Source organism: Crinia signifera, chromosome 1 (genome assembly GCF_055691185.1).
Source record: "Crinia signifera chromosome 1, ASM5569118v1, whole genome shotgun sequence".
In the NCBI taxonomy this organism is placed as follows: Eukaryota; Metazoa; Chordata; class Amphibia; order Anura; family Myobatrachidae; genus Crinia; species Crinia signifera.
Genome location: NC_139217.1, coordinates 125212776 through 125228130, shown reverse-complemented (window position 1 = coordinate 125228130; position 15355 = coordinate 125212776). Strand labels below are relative to the sequence as shown.

The window sequence follows — 15355 nt, the reverse complement described above, 5'->3', positions numbered from 1 at the left end:
TGCTGCTATCTCTCATGTGTTGCCGCCAGTCGCATTCCCCATAGGTTTCTATGAGGGATGGGATGCTGCCCGATGTATCAATATGGGGCAGTATAGCAGTGGGTCCCTGGGCTATTGCCATTCTGAGATGGCGGTAGCCCATTGTAACCTATAGGCTACTGACCACACTGCCGGCTCAGCAGTGCGGTCAGCGAGGTCAGCCAGGAGTCAGCAATAACCGCGCATGCGTAGACCCCCGGCAACCCTTCGAAGCAGACCGCAGGGATGAACCCCGGTCCCTGCAAGGAGATACATACAGCAGAAAAGATTGCATATTGCATTGCAATCCTAGGCGATAAATCCTTGCCAGATTGCATATGCGACCCAGTAATAAACAGGTCTCCTCATCAGCGCTGGGTCTCCATACAGCAGCGCCATCAAAATGTCAGCTATCTTGAGTTTTTTTTTACAAAGGAGCCTAGATCTTGCAGTCAAGCCTTGGTAGCTGCAGGGAAGGGTCAGAAAGGGAAGAGTCTGAATCAGCTGATCCCCCTCTCCCTTCTTTGCTTAACAACCACCGTGGACAGGACAGGATGGCAGAGGGAGTAGGGAGGTAGTGGGGGTTTGGGAGCCGGTCCACGTGACAGCAAGGCCGCCAACTGAGCACACGTAGCGCTACTTTTTTTAAAATGGAGGGAAAAAATAAACGATACTTATGTTAGTTGGGCGCCCACTAAGCTATTTGCTTAGATTTCCGCGCCCCCTCGCGGGGCTCACTACGCTCACCACGCTTCGGGCTTGGTGGCTCACATCCAACTAACATATAAGTTCCAAATAAACATTTCTGAAGGGTAAAGGGAGTTGCCTGCTGTGTCTTTAGGCCCCTCAAGCTGCTGGGCCCCATAGCACATGCATCCCTTGCACCCTGCATAGTTACTCCACTGTACACATGATATAAGAGATGATACCCCTTAACGCAGGGGTTCCCAATCTTTTTTGAATCACGGCACCCTAGAGTATCAGAATTTTTTCACGGCACCCCTAAGCCAAAAATAAAATAATTAGACTGGGTTTATATGCAATTCTTAAGGTCAGTTATGTGGTAAAGGACAGGATTTGCTTCTGTTTGTACACATGCTATGATTGGCAGCCACCAGCACTGGTTTTGCTCATAAATAATGAACCATTAATAATTTGAGTTGGTCCTGGACCACCAACCCAGGGCACCCCTGCATGTGTCCCGAGGCACCCCAGGGAGCCACGGCACACAGTTTGGGAACCACTGCCTTAACGCATAGATCCCTAAATGACAGATAGAGATAAACCACATGCCATGTTCCTTATAACTATAATATAAAGATAAGATTTTTAGCATGTGCTTATTTGAGTTAAACACACAGGGTTATAGCTATATTTTCATATAAGAAATATATATTTTTCCAGATGACAAAAAAGGACAAAATTATAGAAGAAAATCTTAAAAAGAACAAAGACAGAGAAGAAAACAAGGAGCAGCAACAATGGAAAACCCTGGCTTCAGCTCTGGAAAAAGAGATCAGGGAAAATTTATTTTCTGGGATTAAACAATATGAAACATTTATTAATTCATTGCAGACTACTAATGTGAAGTATATGGCACAGCTGAGAACCTTAACCATCTGCTTTGAAATTTGGCTTGACGAATGTAAAACTAAATGTAAGTACAGTATTTTGATCAATTAAAGTCAGTGATATAACAAATTGGTATATCCTACCTCCAAGTCTGTCTGTTGTTACCCAGTTTGTTTTATCACTGTCTACTATTGTAAAGCGCAACGGAATCTGCTGCGCTATATAAGAAACTGTAAATAAATAAATATACTTTATATGTTTATTATTTATGTACCCACTGTATAATATTAATTCTTGGTCAGGCCCGCACGCAGGGGGGGTTTCTGAATATCTAGACACCCCCCCCCCCCCTGGCCGCCAATGTATCGTTATTGATGGTTCCGACGTTTACTGGGCGCTGGGTCACCTGCAAAGCACTCCCTGCTCTCTCCCTCCTGAGCCGCCTCCTTGCTGCAGCTGCGTCTCTGTTTGAGGTGAAGATGCAGCCACTGGCAGCCAGGGGGAGCAGCTCAGGCTGATGATGTAAAGTACAGCCTGAGGGGAGAGGATTGAGGAGCACATAAGTGGCGCCGCGGCCGGGCTGTCTACAAACTAGTGAGTGGGGGCAAACAGATATCTTGTCTTGTTGGGGGGGGGGGGGTTGGGGGCTTGCAGGCTGTTTGTGCAGATCCCCAGGTGGATGTGTTATGGGCTGTGGGCTAATAACTATGCTGGTGTACATGTGTGTCCAAGATGTGTCAATATTCGCTGCCTAGCGAGCACCTAAAAATCGCCGACCATCAAATGATTTTTCGCCGCTTGCAGATAAAAGTCAGTCTGAACTGACTTTTATCGGGCTTGGAGATGGCTGAAAAGGGGGCGGGCACTGAGGTCATGCGACTTCACCAACCATAGCCCGCTGTGTCTCCATGAAGACGCATTCAGCCAATCAGGGCTGAGCTAGGGAAAGCTAGCCCTGATTAGCTGAAAGCGTTTCCATGGAGACGCATAGAGCCAACCATGTTAACTGCTTGTGTTGTGCTGTGACAGCACTATACAAGCTGTCAGTAGCGATGGAGGCAGCCGGCTCATCCCGCAGTCAGTGCGGGGTGAGCTGCTACAGAGGACACAGACAAAGCTGGAGCCTGGAGTTGTAAGTATGTTGTAAGTATACTGGTGTAATTTGAATGTGTGTATAATAAATTTTTACTTTTCACTGTGTCTGTGTTTTTTTTCAACATTCTTTTTACAGGTGGACTACAAGTCCAAGGGGGCCCATTAATGCCCCGCATGCTGGAACTTGTGGTCTCCCGCATGCGGGGGAGGCCTGCTGGGACTTGTAGTTCACCTATAAAAAGCAATGTTTTCTTTTTTACAGACAGCCCCGGGTTTCAGCCCTCGACGGGTGAAGCCTGGGGGGGGACCCCATTTTTGGTGGGGTCCCCACTCCCCTAGCGACCCTGTCCAGGGCTGACCAGGCATGGTGAGCATGATACGGCCGGTGGACCTTATGTAAAAAGTGTCCCCCGGCTGTGGTATGACACAGCGGGCTGTTGGAGCCTGGTGCTGGTTACAACATACAGGGGACACCCAGTTTTTTTGTCCCCCGTATTTTTGGAACCAGGACCGATCCAAGACCTTTTTTTTTAACACAAAATCGCACATGTCCTCAAAATCACACATTTTTATGACTAAAAAATAGCACATTTTCATGACTAAAAATCGCACCATATCGCACTTTTTTTTACGTGAATTCGCTTCTCGTTAAATTTGGGAATTCGCAGCAAAAATGCAATTTTAAAAAGTGTGATATGATGCAATTTCAGATAATGCAATAAAATCACATCCTATTAAATGTCACCCATGGAGTCTGTTCTAAATTACATATATTTTTTGTTTATTTCAGCTAAAAATCAAAGAGATATAAATATTGTTGTGGAAATAATAAAGATAATTCAGGCAATCATGAACAATTACCAAGATACTTTGAAAAAGGAAGATCAACACCTGATAGCTACTTATCTTAGCAAGCTGGGATTCCAGAACTTGGCCTGCTCATTGATGTCAACTGAGGTATAAATTATTGTAGTATTCAAACAATTAGAGACATTAAAATATCACCTGTTAAAATTAGTGCTTCATCACATACAGTATTTGGGCTATTGTCTTTTATTTATAATTGTACTTTCTTTATTGGCATATTAGTATCAGTAAAATGAATACGACACTAGTTTCCTTATTTAAATAGCACACAATAGTTAAGGCATACCTGTCCTACATTGTTGCTATTTAAGTCTTTTCATTTTATGTTGACATCATAAAGAAGATTTACTAAAGACATAAAACAGACAAATTATGAGATGTACTAAGCCTTGAAAAGTGATAAAATGTAGAGTGATAAACCAATAGCCAATCAGGTTCTATCTGTCCTTTTTCAAACACAGCCTGTGACATGGCAGGAAAAAAGCTGATTGGCTGGCTGTTTATCACTCTCCATTTTATTCCTTTTTAAGCTTAGTACATAGCAACCAATCAGGTTACAGTATGTCTATAATTTCTAGGAGGCAATATAGTTTTCCTCATTCTTTATCACCTTTATTTCCGTTATTAAATACAGTTACCCAGCACAAAGGATGAGAAGAAAGTGAGCAGATATGCAGTGGAAGTTGGTTCAGTCCGTTTCCAGATGCAGTATATGGGACCACATTTACTTAGAGATGAGAGAAGTGACCCTGACATAAGGGCGCAACACTTCATTCCAGACACATGGCAGGTAATGACCACAAGACCCTGCTGATTACTTTGTTGTAAAACATATATTTTATCAATTTGAATTATCATTATCTCCTATTTACCAAATTATACCATGGGACTGATACTCCTTCAGTGGAGCACCACCGCTTTATCCGCAAGTTGTGTCTCGAGTGTCTCTATCATTATCTCCTATGTACCTATTGAGGTACATTTGCTTTGTCAAGAAATTGGATTAGTTAGAGATTGCTAAACTTGGTAAGCTCAGCTGTTTTTCTTTGCCATGGCTTACTAAGTAAAATAAGGCTACTTTAAATGCGTTGCAAACAGGATACAGGAAGGTACTACAGAAGTAGTTACCAAACTTGGTGCTGCAGCAGGGTCCAGGACCAAATTCACTTATTTCATACCTCCCAACTGTTCTAATAGCAGTGGGACAGTACCGCCGATTGGAGAGTGTCCCTTCCATGGGTCACAGTGTCCCAAGGGTAAGGCGGGGGGGCAGGGGGGGGGGGCAGGTTTGGAGAGCCGGCGATCACTGAATAGATTCCATGTGATGCGCACAACATCTATTTAGTGCAGGTAGGGGATCCATCATCTGGGAGCGCTACCCAGCTGCTTGGGGGAGCACTGGGCATGCTTCTAAATGATGAAAACTGGGGTTGTGGCAATATGCCATGCCCCCGCCATACAAGGGGGTACCCATCAGACCAAGGCTCCAACCCTTTTTCAGGGGTGGGCCACGCCTCTTTCATGGCAGTCCCGCTCCACTGCTTATGTGTGGTCCATGTAATAGCCAAATCCAGACCAGGTGGCTGACAATCATACAAATATGTGACAAACAGAAGCACAACCCTGCCCACCACCACATAACTGCACCTTAGGATGACAGCTAAGCACAAAGCAATTAATTTAGTAATGTTTTATTCATTTCTAGATAAGGAACTTTTGGCCTAGTTTTGCGTGATAAAAATGCTGATACTCTCAGGGGCAAATGCAGGATTTGCAAAGGGTGTTTCCAGATTTTATATACAGTATAAACAAAATATGTAAGTGCAGAACGAAAGTCCATAAATAAGCACAGACACTGTATGCTTATATCAATATTTCAGTGTATTAAGACCATCTTCAGGGTTCGGCAGTATTAGTATACTGAAATGTTGATATAAGTATACTACATATGTGTTTATTTACTGACGTGACTGCCGCATCTTTGAAGTTACATGTACTACAGTATTTCTTGCTGGAAGGGGAAACCTAAACAAGTTATTGCTGTCATTATTTGGAGTGCTGGACATCCTCCATGTATGGTTGGCATTCCTTGGCAACAGTAACAATCATAAAAACGATAACATCATTTAAAGTGATGGAACACAAACACTTTTATCAAGGCCTAGATGATTTATTCAAATTACATTATCATTTTTGTGATTGTTACTATTGCCCAGGAGTGCCAACCATACATGGAGGACATGTATTAGTTACCAAGGTTTAGGCACTAAATCGAATGTAAGAGCCGCACTCGAGACACAACTTGCGGATACAGCGGTGGTGCTCCACTGAAGGAGTATCAGTCCCATGGTATAATCTTGTTTCTAATGTTTCGGTGTTTAATAACCTTTTTGAAAAAGGTTATTAAATACTAAAACGTTAGACCTGCTGCAGTTGTCGTTCTGCATTATTACTTGAAAAAATCAGTTGGAGTGCCGCCCCATTGTATCTGTGGACACTTCCCTGCTTGTGTATTTTTTGGAAGGCACCACGGTTGCTGCTTATTACATTGGCGTGCCAGAGCACACACGCACGCTATATATATATATATCTTATATATTTGGCTACATGTGTCAATCATCTGCGTCTATAACGCTGGGCGGGGTCACACATGAAACTCGACCCCCCACCCAGCCTTATACACACACACCACACATAATACACACACACACATGTAGCCTAATATATAAGAGATAATACACACATATTGGCCCCTGCCTGCCTGCACTACACCCCTCGTAATACCACACACCTATAATACTCACAGACACATGTAGCTCAGCAAGCGTCGATGGGGGCGGAAGGGAGTGCAGTGAATAAATTAAGTCTGCGCAGCTGCAGATTTGTGGTGCTGACATAGCAGCCTCTAGCAGCCAGGGGGAGCTCTGCCTCTGCCTCCTCTCAGGCTGACCTCGAGTCGCAGACAGTGTCACATGGTCACAGCCTGAGAGAAGAGAAGCATGTTGGAGCTGTGACTCGGCAGAGCTGCCTCCTCCTATATTTATAGTAAAGTGCTGGGCTGGCTGTAGATCCTCTCAGGCATTTCCAATCTGCCGCTGGCCGGGAGATGCAGGACTGCCCTGTGAGTGTCAGACGCCACAGGTATGTCACATGTGGGAGGGGGATGCCAGCAAGTCTGGGGAAGGAGGGGGAGAGGAGGAGGTTGTCTATAATAAGTTAGGGAAACGGGGGGGGGGTCACCCCTGGCCTGCACAAGGCAGCAGCAACTCGCTCACCCCCCCCCCTGCACACCCACCCCTGGCCTGACCCCCCCCCCCCCGGCCTGCACACAGCAGCAAGGTCACCAGGTAGACACACACACAGGTATACTCATTGCTCACTGACACACTTCCAAGGTCACCGGGCAAACACACAGGTGTACTCATTACTCACTGACACACTTCCCAGGTCACCCGCAAGGTACACAGGTGGACACAGTTCCCAGGTATACTCATCGACACTTCACAGATCACACACACAGGTGCACTCATTACTCACTGACACTTCCCAGGTTACAGCGCAGACACAGGTGTATTCATTACTCACTGACACACTTTCCAGGTCACAGCACAGACACACAGGTGTACTCATTACTCACTGACACACTTCCCAGGTCACAGCACAGACACACAGGTGTACTCATTACTTACTGACACACTTCCCAGGTCACCGCACAGACACACAGGTGTACTCATTACTCACTGACACACTTCCCACGTCACTGCGCAGACACACAGGTGTACTCATTACTCACTAACATACTTCCTACGTCACCTCGCAGACACACAGGTGTACTCATTACTCACTGACACACTTCCCAGGTCACCGCGCAGACACACAGGTGTACTCATTACTCACTAACATACTTCCTACGTCACCTCGCAGACACACAGGTGTACTCATTACTCACTGACACACTTCCCACATCACTGCGTAGACACACAGGTGTACATTTTTAAAACTTATTCTTTTTAAATGTTTTTATGTTTATTTAGACACATCTTGATAAAGGCACCGCAGTGTGCTGAAACGCGTTGATTTTTAAGTGTCTATTGTCCATTGAGAGGTACATCGCTCCTATACAGTTTTGTCCGCACTTTACCCGGGTCCCAACTAGTGTGAGATTTTCCTACTGGAAGGAATGTGAGCCTCTATTGTGTTACTTGTGGAAAATAAAGCCGTTTTTTATTTGGAATATTGGAGAATCATTTTTATTTGGAGAAAGATATCTTTATATGAGTCACCCTAACCTATCTATATCTGGAATTTGGAGGAAATAAATTATTGGAATATTGGGATATCATATACCTGAGAAAGATACCTTTATATGAGTCGCCCCAACCTGTCTATGTAAGCATACGTGTAAGCATTTGTTTATAAGGCACGAGTGGGGTGACCCCTTAAAGATTCCCCTTGGTGGATCATCTGGAACCTTTTGGGAACACAACTTTTTCTGATTGTCCCCCCACACGTTTCTGGAGATTAATATCTTATGTAAACGAAAAAATTACATTCTTGTATATTCTCCTTTTATTTTATATATCCACATCTGGGATTCGGAGGATAAGAATGGAAATTATATTTGGACACTTCTAGCGCAAGGAGACAGAACTTTGTATTTTTGCCTTTGTCTACTTTTGGATGGTCCGGTGACCATCATTTTTCTGTCTTGTGCAGCTTGGAGATTACAGCGCCATAGGTGAAATTGTTTCTTTTTCCTTGCATTTGTACCTTCACCGTTGATTTCACCTGGGCTGCAGTATGTTCCAACATAGAGTCAATAGAAATAGACTTATTCAGGATGCTTTTTCATATAATAATGATACCCACCATGTAGATTTAGAAGATGCAACTTTAGAAGGGCTTATGAACAAATTAGAAAATGTTCTTCTTAAAGAAAATAGAACATGGTGGGAGATTGTCAGTCTTGAAAAATATGTAGCAGCAAACATCATACCTAGAGGTCTTAAGATTGACAAAAAAGCTTCCTTTAATAATGGCTCAAATACCTTTAAAACCAAATGGGAAGAGATTGTCAATAACTGTTCATTTGCACTTATAGAGCTAATTTTGGGTGAGCGAAGAACAGAGTTAAAAGATTTAGAGAAACAAATACATGAGTATGAAAAATTAGTAGGACCCTTCATTGATATGGAGGATTATAAAAAACTCGAGGGTAGAACAGTCGAGAAAATCAAAAAGAACGAAAGGGAACTTATGTTAAAAAAATCAAAAAAATTCAGGAGAGACCACCAAGAAATTCAAACTAAAACCAGTGAGGGGAACAATAAAGTAAACCAGGCTCCTCCCATGGTGGTTAATCAGACTCCAAGTCGCCCTAAAGCAAAAAATATAAAAAGACCAAATAAAATCAATAAAGATCCCCAACCCTATGTTACTCCATTTAACATATACCGTGGGCCCTATCATAGAAATAATGAGGGGGGTTATCCCAACCGTGAGGAGTTCCTCTCGAACCAGCGGTCCAGCTGGCGAGATGAACCCTACGTGGATAATAGGAGACATCATAACCCTATAAACTATAATGATCCTCATAAAAGACAATGGAATCGGAATTATAAACCAAGAAGGTTTTTGTATGATGAAAAGCCTAATAATGATTCCAGGCCCACTTTTGAGTCACAAAATAGGTTTAATCGCCTAAATGAACGAGAAGAAGACAATTTCATCCCTTTTTTAGAGAGAGGAAGATTCAGAAGAAGGGGCAATTAGATAAGCAGAGATCTGTTCTACCCACCCGAACTCACAAAACTAAGCGTGGTAAAAGAGAGGGGGAAAAGAAACATACAAATAAAGTAAGAAAGAAAAAGATCAATACTGAATTAAATAGTCAGGTAGAAGAATCAGAGGAAAGTGGTGTCAAAATTTTTAACCTTAGTTCCTACGTCTTAAATGAAATAGAACAAAAAGTTTTACAAAAAGGAATGAAGTTTTGTCCTATGAATGACATCAATCATTTTGATGTCTATGTAGACTTGCATAAGTTTGTGAGAAAACTGTCTATTAAGAGATTTTTCGACAAAACAGATGATGATCCTGTAGAGCTGGAACCATTTAAGAGAAAATCAATATTTAACCCCACGCATAGTCAAGGTTGTTTCGTGGAGACCTTTCAAAAAAGTGTTTTGGAAGACCTCAGTAAAATGAAAATACTGCCCCCCAACCGCACTGACAATCTTACCAAAGGGGAACGTGAATCCCTTTTGTCCTTGCAGAAAAACAAGGACATAATAATTAAACCTGCGGACAAGGGGGGCAGTATAGTCATTATGGACCTCATGTCATATAAAGAAGAGGCTTTCCGACAACTAAATGACGGTACTACTTATAAAAAACTTAAAGGAGATCCATCAAATAGTATTTTTAAAACCTATCAGGATCTGATTAATAGATCATTTGAAAATGGAACCTTTAACAAAAACATCAAGGAATTTTTGATAAATGAAAACTTCTCAGTACCGGTGTTATATCTTCTACCGAAGATACATAAAGATGCCGAAAGACCACCAGGGAGGCCTATTGTGGCAGCAACTAATTCAATTACTGCCAATCTATCTGCCTATATTGACCATTAGTTACAACCTATGGTTATTAGTGAGAGATCACATCTAAAAGATACTAAGGATATCCTGAATCGTCTGACAGATGTACAATGGGGTCAGAGTTTTTTTCTTATAACTGCAGATGTTTCATCTCTTTATACCATTATTGCACATCATTTAGGCTTAGAGGCCATTAAAAAAACCTTGTATCAGAACAATGTAGAGGTGAATATGAGAAGCTTCATTTTGGAAGGTATCTCCTTCATTTTGGAAAACAATTATTTTAATTTCGATGGTTCATTTTATAAACAGTCAGTCGGTGCCGCCATGGGCACTAGGTTCGCGCCCAGCTATGCCAATCTATTCATGTCCAGGTGGGAGGAGTCACATGTGTGGACAGGGCATGGCTGGGGCGCGGACCTGGTGCACTGGTGGCGGTATATCGACGATATTTTCTTTATTTGGCAGGGGAGTGAAGATGATCTTCAAAAGTTTTGTGCCCATTTAAATAATAATGATGCCAATATTGTACTCAGTTTCGAGATTAGCCAAAAAAGTGTCAATTTTTTGGATTTAAAAATAGAAATTATTGATGGTAAAATTGAAACGTGTACATTTAATAAACCAACAGATCGTAACACATACATACCCAGAACGAGTAATCACCTCAACACATGGTTGGAAAATGTCCCAAAAGGGCAATTTACACGTCTAAGGCGCAATTGCTCCTCGAAGACTAAATATACAGAACAGGCCAAAAAAATGGTGGAGGATTTTTCTGTAAAAGGGTATAATAAAAATAGCCTGCAAAATGTAGCAAACCAAGTGGGAGAGGTAGAAAGGAGTCTTCTTTGAAAAATAAGGACCCCAAACCAAAAAATGATAAGAATAACTATATCATTGCATTTAACTCAGGCTACCACAAGAGGCACAAACAGGTTGAAGGAGTTTTTAAAAAATATTGGAACATCCTGCTAAAGGATGATGTTTTGAAAAAAACGTTACCTGCCAAACCTATTTTTATATACAAAAGAGCGCCCACTATCAAAGACAGATTGGTCTCAAGCGCTTTACATATGGATGGCAAAAGATTTTTACCTAGAAACAAAGGTTTCTATAGGTGCGGAGATTGTAGGATGTGCAAGTCTTGTAAATCTCCTTCAACAAAAATTACTAAGTTTGAGATCAATGATAATACAGTGGAGATCAGAGATTTCATCACTTGTCACACTAACTATGTAATATATGCCATCATATGCACTTGTTCCTTAGCATATATTGGGAAAACCAAACATCAGGTAAAAATTAGGTGGGCAGGACTTCCGGTTCTGGCGGCTGTATGAGAGGCAGCTGAGGGAGACAGCTCCGCTCCAACCCCCGCCCTACACAGCGATTTTAAGGCTTTTAAGCCTCCACACCGCGGCTTCAAGCACCGCAATACAGCCAGCGACTGTCCCGCTCCGTGGATAAGCGCCGCACGGTGATGCCCGGCTCCAGATCCCGTTCCCAGCGTGACAAGAGCAAACAGGACCGCGCTCCCAAGATGGCGGCGCAAGGCACAAGCAGCGTGTCCCTGCCGGCGTCTCCCACCCGCAGCCACTACGCATAGGAAGATGAACAGCCAAACGGCAATCAGGTACACCCTGCACACAGTCCCCCTGCTACCCAGGATGGGACCGCACTAGAGACTCCTGACCCGCTCACGCCAGTGCTATATGGAGGCTTGGTGGCAGCGGTGAGGGCGGCCATTAGCCCACTGCTAGCCACTCAAACTGAACATATTAATAAACAGATAGCACAACTGCAACACCAGATGATTGAAACTGAGCAGAGAGTGGGAGATACATTTGGGGAGGTGTGCGAATTAAAGCAGGTGACCGCTGACCATACAAAATATATTCACCAGCTACAAAACAAAGTCCAAGACCTGGAAAACAGGTCTAGGAGGAATAACCTCCGCATTATCGGGTTACCTGAAGCTGTCAAAAGTCAAGATCTATATGACTTTGTAAAAATCACCTTACCTAAACTCCTTAATATACAGGACAGGTGTGACGACCTGGTGATTGAGCGCGCCCACAGATTAGGTCCCCAGAGACAACAGGAGGGAGCAAGGCCACGCGCAGTCATATTTAAAACGTTAAATTATCTGCATAAAGAACTGTTTTGGTCCGCCTCTCGTAAGAAGAGAGACTTGGTATGGGAAGGACATAATATCCTCATCTTTCAGGACTACTCCGCTGAATTAACAAAAGCCAGGAAAGACTTTTCCCCTGTATGCTCTGCCCTAATAAGAGACGGCCAGAAATTCGCCCTGCTCTACCCTGCACGGCTCAGAATATTTGAGGGATCAAGCTACAAGGATTTCCTCAGAGTGCAAGATGCAGAGAATTACCTGAAAGAAACCCAGCTGGCAACTCGAGACCCCAGAAGCATGTCTGATTGTGATTAAAACCCTGCCGAACGCTTGGATGATGTTTCTTATGTCACCACTAGAGGACCCCCTTTACCAGAGCAAAAGATCTTCACTAGGGACAGTGCGAACGGAGTGCAAGGCCTTTACTAAGCATTTATACCACCTTTCCAAGAACTTTTTGCAAGATCGGGGACATTATTCTACTACGCTCCTGGGGCTCATAGCCGTCTGGGAAGAATACTACATTGCCCCCTACCACACCACCTCATAACCCCCCCCCCCCAGGTTAGGTGACCCTCAAACATTTATATAGTTAGGGATATTCATTTCCCCCCCATTCCCCCTGTCACTATCTATTGTGAAAGACATACAGTATCATTGCCTTCTGCACTACTATCGCCATCTCTTGGTGGTCAGATATTCTTTACTACCATGCGAGGAGAATATACGCGAATTGATTTTAGTAAAGCTTGCCATTATAGCATTGCGGGCAATGCTAACCGCAAAATGCCTAAGCACAAAAATGAAAAAGTTAGGGCGGTGGGCCTTAGGAGCTCATCCTCCCGTGTATAGAATTTGTTACCATGAACCTAGGATTCATGGAGTTACTTCGGAAGTCTGTTATATTAATAATACTTTTGTTTTCTCTTCCTTCCCCCCCTCTTGACCCCTCGGACCCCCCTCACCCCGTCCCTGATGTAACTAAATTTCAGTACCTTATAAGAACGAAGACACTATTTTCTCACAGATATTGTCCTGTATATAGTTTTTTCTTACAGAGACACGACTGCAGCTGGTGCCTACCTTACACGAATAAGAAGAGAAGATGTCCTTAAAACTGGGTAGCTGGAACGTTGGGGGCATCAACTCCCCCAAAAAACGTAAGAATATTTTAATTTATCTAAAAAAGCTGAAATTAGATGTGGCACTTTTACAAGAGACACACCTTACAGCTACAGAGACTGCTAAATTGGGCACCATGGGATGGAAGGTGGTAGCGGCAGCCCCATATACCTCTAAGGCTAGTGGACTGGCTGTTCTGGCAAGGTCACAGCTGACTATGACGGTGTCCAACGTGGTGGAAGACCCAGAGGGCAGATATCTGTTGTGTTATATTACCATAGAGTCACAGACTTTTGTGTGTATGACAGTGTATGCGCCTAATGCATACTCCAAGCCATTTCTGTTAAAAATAATTACCTTACTTACTCCACATATGCACCTACCGATAATTCTGGGAGGTGACCTCAATCTGATCACGTCACCGACATTAGATAGACAAATCCCAAACAAACAGAGACAAAAACTGCCTAAATTCGGAATAAGGGAGATGGCCACAAGTATGCAACTAATTGACCTGTGGAGGTCATTAAACCCTACTGACAGAGACTTCACTTGCCTCTCCGCCTCCACGGGCCAATTATCCAGAATTGACTATATACTGTTGTCCCAATCCCTCCTCCCTAAAGTTGAGGAAACTAAAATAGAGGCAATTACGCTATCAGACCATGCTGTGGTCTGGTTTAAGTTTAAGCTATCCCAGGAGAGGTCAACATACATCGCATGGCGATGCCCCGCCTCACTGGCCACATCACTAAAACTTAAAGAGAAGGTAAAAATGGCATGGGAATCCTATCACGAAAACAACTGCGCCACCCTGGAATCAGGTTCTATACTGGCAGGCTGCCAAAGCCACGGTAAGGGGAGAAATCATCTCATTTACAGCATCACACAAACGTAAACTCACTAAAGATTATATAGTCTCCCAAACGGCTCTGACAGACTCATTTAATGACTTTAAATCCCATCCCTCCCTTGAGACGAGAGTTAAATATAATACAGCACGGTCTACTTATGAGACCCTACTTGCCCAAATGGAAGAGTGGTATTCGTTCAGAAGGGATTCCCGTTTCCATAAGTTCGGAAATAAGTCCAGTAAATTACTCTCCAACTTACTACAAGGACAGAGACCCCCCTCCACCATCCATCCTCTTAAAAAACAAGATGCCTCAATGACTGTGAATAATAGAGAGATAGCAACAGAACTGCATAAATTTTACGAGACACTATATGCCCAGCCCACATCCGATGTAATGCAGAGAGAAGCCTTCTGAAATAACCTTCCCCTTCCCCAGATACAACCAGGTATGGGCAACATGCTCATAGCTGATATAACACATGAGGAGGTGAGCGATGCTATATCATCTTTGAAGCCGGGTAAGGCTCCAGGCCCCGATGGCTATACATCTGAATTTTATAAAATGTTACAAACTAAAATCACGCCATGCTTAGTGGCAGTCTTCAACAAGATCTTAAGCTCCTACTCAGTCCCTGAAGGTTTTAATATGGCTAATATAAGGGTGCTACCCAAACCGGGTAGAGACCTGTCAGACCCTGCATCATATAGGCCTATATCATTATTGAATATAGACTATAAAATGTTAACTAAAATCTTGGCAGAACGCCTCAAAAAAATAGTCCCTAGTATTGTTCATGAGGACCAAACGGGTTTTGTGATGGGGAGACAGTGAGTAATGAACATCAGGAGGGTCCTGTCAGTGGTGTGTGACTCCCAGTGTGCCATGTCGAACATATCAACAGCTATCTTATCTCTAGACGCAGAGAAGGCCTTCGACATGGTGCACTGGGATCACCTGTTTCACACGTTGCGAGGCTTCGTATTCCCAGACCTTTTCATAAAATGGCTAGAAACACTATACAAGAAATCCTCTTCCAGGATTCTATGCAATGGATCCATCTCTGATCCGTTCTATATTCTCAGAGG

General features: G+C 43.3%; 1 protein-coding gene across 1 annotated transcript in view; it reads left to right on the top strand.

Annotated features, from left to right (window-relative positions):
• Positions 1–15355, top strand: part of LOC146060116 (putative ATP-dependent RNA helicase DDX60) — a 370150-nt gene that overhangs the window by 100963 nt on the left and 253832 nt on the right. Inside the window, exons 16-18 of the mRNA XM_083173025.1 lie at positions 1423–1675; positions 3476–3642; positions 4187–4342. Coding sequence (XP_083029151.1) covers positions 1423–1675; positions 3476–3642; positions 4187–4342 — 576 coding nt within the window. The remainder of the gene's footprint in view (positions 1–1422; positions 1676–3475; positions 3643–4186; positions 4343–15355) is intronic.